Raw genomic sequence first — 9,663 nt, forward strand, 5'->3', positions numbered from 1 at the left:
GTTGGGAGAGTGACTCCTACCATTAAAAACTTCCAAGGGACACAAGTTTTCGATCAAGCTTGGTTTTTTTCCATAGTGTGCGTTAACACGTGGACAAGTTGGATCTCAAACAAACATATTGGTATACATTAGTAAGGTTTTAATGGTGGGCGTCACTCTCTCCACTGTTATTCTGCGGTCGAGTCCACTTTAGTAATGGATCTAACTCATTCTTTGGATTATGCTTTAAAATGATCCCTCCAAATGTAAGGACGGTGTGGATATATGTAACATCTTGGACTTTCACTGTTTTGGATTTTCAAAAAAATCCTTAAATTTTTTTTTAATTAACTCATATTATTACTTACTGACCATTAGCACTCGATGTTAGCTTATACACAGGTGGACCAGTCTGGTTGTGATTGGACCGAGTGCGGGTTGTCAAGCCGATAGTTCGTTTACACTTAACAACAGCCCGTGCAGGTTATACAACGACCAGGGAAGGTCAGAAAAATCTAAAAAGGTTAGGAAAACATAGATCTCATTGGGCTTATGGTCTATCGCGGACCACGGACTCAGTGGACGCCTAGAAATTAAATTATCCAAGTTGCCCCAGCGGCACTTGGAAAGTGCTACTCACCCCAGCCTACTGGACTTAGAATTTGACAGTCTTAATTGAAACTGAGATATTAGGCATTTCAGCCGTCGAGTTTTTTCTAAATTTACAATGAGGGCCTAAAATATTTTTCTACACCCGCCCACAAAATCTGGGACCCGATCGTGAAACGGTGACTGTTGATCGCAAATCGGACCGTTGAGGTAAAATCCCACATCCGTTTGCCCTCAAATTTTGTATTGTCCTTTATCAGGCCATGGAGCACCTGTCCTAGAAATTTCGTGACCAAGGACCCATCAAAGCAACCCCGTTACTCTTTTAGCCTAAAACCAACGGTTTAAAGTAAGCATGACCAAATCTCCAATTTAACTAGTTATAAATAGGTCACACTATGAACATAGTTAATCCAAACCCTAATCATTGCCCCTGAAAAATCTCAATACCTAATTCATTCCAGAAATGCCCCAATTTTCTGAACAAGCTCTAGACCGCTCGTTGACGGGCCACTACTTCCAAAACTATAAAATAATGTCCGTCTCATTGGGCTTGACGTCCATCGCGGGAGTCAGACTTGGGTACTGCCCATAACCGCTCAACTTGAGCCATGGGACGAGTGCATGAGAAGCGCATATACCCTAAAGAAAGGAGCTGGAACTTAAGTGAATTGAATTGTCCACTCTTATGCAAAGTTGAAGATTTCGGACCGTCGGTTTGCGACCAAACTTCACACGTAGAGTGAGGATATTTCCTTGCTCATATCCGTATAGCCACGATCCCGATCGACCCTCGGTGACCGTTGAACAGACTTCAAATCATATATGTCGATCGGCGCATCCAAATGGTGGGTCGATCATGTCTAGACGTGGATCATCATTAGGGCTAACTATCCTACGATGTATATCAATATGTATACCTCATAATGGGCCCTAGAGCTTAGAAAGACCCTCCCATAGGTCTAATATAGTAAAAACCCAACACTTGGGGCCATTTCCACCAAATCTGCCATTATAAAAGGGCCTCATTTGGGCACCCCCTCTCCCCATACGATTTTGCCCTAGAAGAGAGAGAAGAGAGAAAGGGGAGAAGAGAAAGAGAAGAGTAAAGAGAGGAAGGGTGATTGGAGAAGGGAGAGAAGGTGGACCATAGGCAAGGTAGGGCGCAAGAGAAGTCGATCCCTGCAACTCCTTCCTTCTTCCTTTAGAGATCCCACATCCACCGCTCTAAATTCGAATTCCAATTGATTGGAGAGGTAAGCACCCATCTTCTTGAGATCCTTTGTGTTGAGCTAGATGTTGTATGTAATCCTAACATGTAAAGTTCATTTGACTCAGGGTCTGTACGAATCCACCCGCAAGTTGGCAATCTTAGGTCGTTTTCCAAGAATCCCAACGATCCATTGATACGGACTATTATCCTTAGGTGGCCTAGCACCAATTATATCATGAGTTTAATGATTTTGTTTGTTGAGATATTGTATTGAAGAATCTAGGGAAAACCTAGAGATTGTTTGGTTTGTTTGGGAATTGCATGAAGATGTATGTCTTGTTTGATTTCTTTCATATGATGTTGATTCTTGACTCTCACATGATTTAGTGTGGACGATTATATGCTCATGTTGTTTGATGTTTCTTATATGTGTCGCTTCATGATGTGCAGAATCCATTACTCTTGCAAATTTAATCCCTCAAGGTGTAGGAAGTGCTTGACTTCCTCCTTAACCCACACTACTCACATGCACCTTGTTCATGTTGTTGTAGCATGCTTGATAGGAATATTTGAACCTTATGTTGTGATGTATGCAAACATGATACTATTATGCTAATTGGTAATCTTGATGGTTGGTTTACTATGAATTAACGTTGGACCCTTGGTTAGTCGGGAACATGAGAAGAGACGGTAGTTCCATTGGTAGGACTATGTTAGGGCTAAACCCGTGGTTTGGGCGGGTGTGTACTGGCGACAGTAGTTCGACTACATGGGTCCCTTGTACCTGATGTCGTTCGTCACATGTTCACCTGACTCGTGCGGTTTGACCTATTTACTGTCCAACTCTGTTTGTTAACCATGTTTGCTCACTTATGTATGGAATCTGGAGCACCCTACCACCGTTGTAGCCCATCGGTACCGAATGAAATATTGATCTACAATCTCATGAGCTGCGCATGGTGGAATAGGACACTGTGTCCGAGTTGTCGGCCTACGATGGGGTGACGTGCCTCCCTATAGTGACCGCGAGCGATCTCTTTCTCTCAACACTCCCCGTGTGCTTGAAGTCGGGGACGGGGTACCCGACGGGATCAAGGATCGCGGGGTCTTGGCCTCACATGTTGGGGGGTTTTGGCCTCGTAACTCGTTTATGGCATTTGATACGTGGGGTGTATCAGATTCCTCAATCTGCTCGATGAAAGGACTTAACTAAGAACTCGGCTAACACTATCGCATTACATTGCATTAGTTAGGGTGGCAACTCGGCAATCGAGGTCGCTCTGAGGAAGTGTTGGTCATACGCGATCGTTAGACGGAGTCGCTCGAGGGAGAGTTGTGGCGAGGGCATGCATCATATCATCTGTCATGCATGCGCATTAATAAGATTAGTTAAGTGCTTATGAATGTTTGTTTTTTATTAAATTCTTAATATAATTGATGCCTGCTATAACATAAGTCTAATAGCACCCACTGAGTTGATCACTCACTTCCACTCTGGGACGGTGTTTTAAAACACCAACCAGACTTGCCTGTAGATGCAGGTGATGCAGGGTACATGGAGCATGCCGATGAGAGCCTCGATGAGAAGGATGAGCTGTCTTATTTCCAGCTGATGGACGGTTCCCCATCGGCCCAGTAGATGGGATTTGGATCGCTGAGTAGCGAATTCAGCTATATTCTTTTGGACTTATATATGATCTTTGTAATTTTTGTTAAGCAACGCCTTGGGCGACCCCTTTTCATTCTTTTGGACCTGTATATGTAGGTATATTTGGCCTCTTTCATTTCAGTAAACCTATTGTGATTATGTTTCATGTTCCAAGAAAATTTCATGTTGCGCATGTAAATCTGATTAATCGCAAACTGATAAAAAAATAAGTTATAAGTGACACCCGGGGACTTGGGAGTCGAGTGCATACACGATCCTCAATTTTCAGGGCATTACAATATAACACATACATTATTGTGAGGCTCACAGAACTTGTGACGACCATTCACGTGTCTCTGGTACCAATGGGGCATGAGATGATTAAATCAACTTAATTTCCAATCCACACACCTGTATTATAATAAAGGTTGCCCACCAATCGATTGGATCTTGCACATGTATACCATATCTCCACGTGTCAGGAGCAGGTGACAGGACATAGGTAAATTATAAAAAAATCAATTACCATGGGAAATACAAACATTAATATACAAATAATATACATTATCATGATCTGAAAACGACGGCGGATTAGGCGGGACGCGGATTTCCTTGGAAAACCTTCTGCAAGAACTTCTTGCGGTAGGAAGCTACGCGGGATCCACCGTATTGTTTTTGAGAAATCCACCCCTTCCATCCGTTTTTTCCAGAAATTTTTAAAATTTGAACTAAAAAATGATGCAAATCCAAAACTTAAGTGGGGCACAAAATAAACATATGTGGGACCGCAAAATTTTTGAATTAGGCTAATTTTATTTTTTGAATCAGGCTAATTTTTATTTTTTCAGTTCATCCTAGCAGGAATGATCTTATGAACGGTATGGATGGTAGTACGGACCCATGGAGGTTTCAGCAGTAGGAATTTACCTGCACACGTTGTTTCTAACATAAGGCCTACTTGAGTTTTGGATTGAGACCATTTTATTATTTTATGGCCTATTGTCTTAAATGATCTTGTAAAAGTGATGAACGGTGAATTTTCCATAGACATCACGGTGGGCTCCACCTGACTTACCGTTGCAGGAAGTTCATCCAAAAGGCTTTCGCCAGAATCCGCGTCGACCTAAGTGCGGCTCCTACCGACGCGGATTGCGTACTACCCCCGCCCGTCCCAAGCTCCGAATGGACAGTTCTGTGGGTGGGCCACAGTAATTTATCTTTACATCCAAACCGTATATCCCTTTTGTCAGATTATTATAACGCGTAAACACAAAAATGAGGCAGATCCAACACTCAAGTAGACCACACCACAGATGACTCTTGCATTTAATGCAACCGACATTTAACTCTTTGTGCATTTTAATGCAACCAAGCTTATTATTTGGTGTGGTCCACTTGAGCGTTGGATATGCCTCATTTTTGTGTTCATGCCTTAAAATAATACGAGAAAAGGGATTGACTGTTTGGATAGACAGATAAATCACGGTGGGCCACCCCCAGAACTGCCCGTGGCTGGTGTTTGGTTCTCTGTGGGCCCCATCATGAAGTATGTGTTTCATCATTCCATTCATCCATTTTTAAAAATCATTTTACAGTTTTATACAAAAAATTAGAGGTACATAAATCTCAGGTCGACCACACCACAGGAAAACAATAGTGATTGGATATCCACCATTAAAATCATCCTAAGGCCCATTGTACTGTTTATTTGACATCCAATCTGTTGATTATGTCATACAGACCCAGATAAAGGGAAAAAAACAAAGATCAGCTTGATCCAAAACTTTTATGGCCCCTAAAAAGATTTTAATGGTCTACGTTCATTCAACGCTGTTTCCTGTAATATGGTCCACTTGAGATTGAGATATATCTCATTTTTGGTCTCATATCATAAAATGATCTATAAAAATAGATGGACGTCATAGATGAAATACATACATCATGGTGGGGCCCACAGAGCACTACCACCAGCCATTGGCTGGGGGAGTAGCCAATTCGTTCCCTACTTCACCGAGGGAAGCGGATTGGCTGGTGATCCGCACACCGGTGATATGGTTGGTGTGTTGACCTCATCAAGTTCTATGGTCACATCATGAGGTATGTGTTATATCCCAACCGTCCTTTCATTTGGCTAGCTCGTCCTGAGGCTTGAACCTAAAAATAAGACAGTTCCAAAGATCAAGTGTACCACACTGAAAAAAGCTGTGGGGAATTGAACGTCTACCATTGAAACCCTTTCGTGGTCACACAAGTTTTGGATCGATATGATATTTATTTATCCTCTTCATCTTGGTCTGTGTGATCTTATGGATAAGTTGGATGGAAAATATACTCCATGATCGGTCCTACTAATGTTTTTTTTGAGAATCATTGTCCCCATTACTATTTCTGCCGTGCTACTCCCATGACACCTGCCGAAGGCTGATAGTCAGTGCTATGTGGGCCCCACCATGATGTATATGTTTTATCCATGCAGTCTATCTATTTTTCTAGATCATTTTATGGCATGAGACCTGAAATGAGTTATATACCAATATCAAATGAACCGCATTACAAGAAACAATGTTGAATGAATGTTGATTAAAAACTTTTTGAGGGCCATAAAAGTTTTGGATCAAGCTTATCTTTGTTTTTTTCCCTTATCAACAGGCTTGATGGTAAATAAACAATATGGATACATAACGGTGGCCCTAGGAAGCTTTTAATGGTGGGATAGTCAATCACCACTTTTTTCTATAGAATGTGCCACCCGAGATTTTGATCTGCTTCATTTATGGGCTCATAAACTAAAATGATATGGAAAAACGGATGGACAGTGTGGATATAGAATACATACATGCATCAAGTTGGCTCCCAAGGCAAGGGCCGCATGGTCTTGGGTGAGGGGGGGTTGCGCCTAATCCTCTCCCTTGATGAGGTCACCTAAACTTGGATGAAGGGAAAAAAACAAGGATAAAAATGATCAAAAACATTTTTGGCCCATTAATGGTCAATCACCACATAGGATTTATTTTTGGGTTATATCTTAATGGGTAAAACAGATGAGTAGGGTGAATATAGAATGCCTACATCAATATGCCTAAAAATGATCGGGTAAAAAAGATGAACGGCATAGATCTACGTAAATGTAATACATACATCAGTGTGTCATTTTGCAAGTACAGATAATTAACGGCGAGGATATAGAATACATACATCAAGGTGGTCCCAACGGTAAGGGCCGAACTGTCTTAGGTGAGGATGGGGCCCACCTAATCCGCTCCATCAACTAGGTCCGGCCAAACACGCCCTAAGTGTATTATGACTGTGCATGTGCAAGATTCTCACACACGTGTAAGCTTCTCACGCATGTGTAAGAACGGTCATGCATGCACACATGCCAAGTAATAAACCCCTCTCGACCTTTCTCTATATAAGAGAGGAGTCGGTCACCCTTCCTCTCACCAAAGCAACACAAGTGCAAAGACCACAATCATGTCGTCGTCCCTCTCATTTCTTGGAACCACAGCCTCTCCCTTCCACCGCCACAATTCCCGCCACCCTCGAAAAGCTGCTCGGGCACCCACTCACTTTTCTCCCTCGGCCTCTGGCACTAATGCTACTAATACTAGCGCAAATGATAATGGTGGTGATAAAGAATCCATTCTGAGGTTGAAATGTTCTCCTTGGCACGTTGGGAGGTCTGTATGGCGCTGCCGCCCTCGGCCGTGAGAATATGGCCGTCGCTTCTCCGATGCTAGCGCCGGACCTATGCAAGTGCAAAACCGCCAATGCTGGATCAGCAACAGAACCTTTATGGGTCGAGTGTTGCCCGCCTTACACCGACAACAGCAAGATCGTCGATTACAAATTCCCGACATCTTCCACGCCACTGCGCATTCGGAAACCGGCACACAAGTTGAATGCTGAGGACCTGGCCAAGTACAAGGAAGCCTATAGACTTATGAGAGCGCTTGACAAAGAGGATCCTTGGAGCTTAGAGCAGCAGGCAAAGGTGCACCGCCAGTACTGTAATGGCGCGTACGACCAGCTGGGGTTCAACGTCCCGGTGCAAGTCCACTTCAACTGGATATTCCTGCCGTGGCACCGCTACTACATCCACTTCCATGAAAGGATCCTCGGGAAGCTGATCGGTGACGAGACATTGGCCCTACCATTCTGGAACTGGGACTCGCCGGAGGGAATGACGATCCCGCCCATTTATCTTCAAGAGGGGTCTCTCAAGGACGAGTTGCGCAATCCGGCTAACCTATCGAAGGTGCTGGACTACCAATACAACCCCGAAGTCCCGACAACGCTCACCGACGATGAGATAAGGGTGAAGAACCTGTATGAGATGAACAAGACATTTAAGGAGTCTCTGCCGTTGCCGGAACTATTCTTGGGAGATGCGATCAGGGCCGGCGAAGAGCCTGACATCGGAAAGACGATGGGGCGGATTGAGTCGATCCATAACGCTGCACACCAGTTTGTGGGGCTGCCCGACGCACCAAACCGGGACATGGGCAACTTCTACTCGTCGGGCTACGACCCGCTTTTCTACTGCCACCATTCGAACGTGGACCGGATGTGGCAAATCTACAGGCAGATGCGAGGAAACAAGGTTGACTTCAACGATAACGACTGGCTCGACGCATCCTTTGTTTTCTACGACGAGAACAAACAGTTGGGGCGAGTAAAGGTACTAACCCCATCTCTCCCTTTCTCTCCCGCGCATTCTATATTCGAAAACTTAAAAAAAAAAAAAAAAAAAAAACCGTCTACTCTGTTCGAAATAACCATATTGAGTCATGACTCGTTCAAGTCTCGGTTTGCTCGGCCCAACTTGGCAAATCTTGAATTAAACTCGAAAAAACTCGTTATAACTCGGCAACACTCTCGACGCTGCTCACTGAGGCTCTAATCTTTAAATACTGGTTTTCAGAAATCAATTCAACAAAGTCCAGCTAGTCAATCACCTGGAATACTTGGAACAAATCGACACTACGCTGGACAAACAACTGTGCCCTGTGGGACCCATATTTCTGTGAATGTTACATCGACTCTGTCCATCAGGTGCACCTTCTCAATTTCACAGCACATCCAAAAATTCAGCCTGATCTGAAACTCAGGTGGGCCACTGGATGGCAAAAACTGTGAGATTATGCTTAAAACCCGTAAGATCTCGCACTGAGACCAGTTCAAGGTCTAGATCAGGTTAATTTTTGGCGTATCCGCCCGATTGAAAGGTTGGATATCGAATATAAACACTATGGTAGGCCTCATACAAAACCCTAGTTTTCGCCTCTCTTTCCATTGTTATTTGTGATGCAGGCTACCTGTGTGTGGATGGAGCTGATTTTTAGTCCATGGATATAAAATATAAGGGCTAACATGATGGACGGAGTGGATGTCACGTTCAGATACACATCTGATCCATCCATCAACACCCGTGCTGATCCTTTCAGGTATGACTGATGTAGAGCGGGTCGCGGACAGTTTCATGGCCAAGATGGATCAGAAAAGGCCCGGTCGACGACAGAAGTGATCCGGACCATCGGACCTTAGATCGGGCGTATCTCGCAATCCGGAATGAGTTATCTGACGTAAAATATATGATTTTGGGGTAGAACGAGCTACTTTAGCCAACTAACCCCGCTACACCGGGTTACCCAAGCCAGATTTACCTGGATTGACAGTCGTTTTCCTTTTTTAATTTCGTTTTTACTATAAATAGTAAGTTTTAGTTTGATTATAACTCTTCATCCGTCGGGCTTTAGGAGTTGCGCCCAACGTGAAAAGAGCTTAGAATAATTAGGAAAACGGTTTGGTGAAGCCAAATAGGACACTTACTATTATTGGCCGAAAACCTTGCGCACTAGTAGACATCACGACCGTCTATAAATAGTAAGTTTACTATTTATAGTAAGTCGCGGATTTTAGGAGTTTGAGTTGTAGTTTAATTATGATTTCTTTCCCATTGCTTGGTACCCCTATTTAAAGGGTTGTGAACTCATTTTTACTCATTCATTAATCGATTTCGAATTTATTAGAATTTATTTCTATTTTCTGCTTTTTCCTCGTGGATTCGAGAAGTCTCTATGAGGGGTCCAGAGAAGTTCCGTGGATTCGGAATAGTTATCCTCTTGAGGAAGACGGTGCTCGACCTCACGTCCTCACCTGCGTCAGTTTGGTATCAAAGCGAGATTTCTCCTCGAATTGATGGCTTCTAACG

The 9,663-nt window shown here is 43.5% G+C and overlaps 1 protein-coding gene across 1 annotated transcript; it reads left to right on the forward strand.

Annotated features, from left to right (window-relative positions):
• The first annotated feature begins 6,911 nt into the window (after window positions 1–6,911).
• On the forward strand, window positions 6,912–8,352 carry LOC131241991 (polyphenol oxidase, chloroplastic-like). Its single transcript, XM_058240347.1, has one exon. The coding sequence runs from the start codon at window positions 7,165–7,167 to the stop codon at window positions 8,350–8,352; it is 1,188 nt and encodes a 395-aa protein (XP_058096330.1). The 5' UTR covers window positions 6,912–7,164.
• Window positions 8,353–9,663: the final 1,311 nt, after the last annotated feature.

Source organism: Magnolia sinica, chromosome 4 (assembly GCF_029962835.1).
Source record: "Magnolia sinica isolate HGM2019 chromosome 4, MsV1, whole genome shotgun sequence".
NCBI classification, from domain to species: domain Eukaryota; kingdom Viridiplantae; phylum Streptophyta; class Magnoliopsida; order Magnoliales; family Magnoliaceae; genus Magnolia; species Magnolia sinica.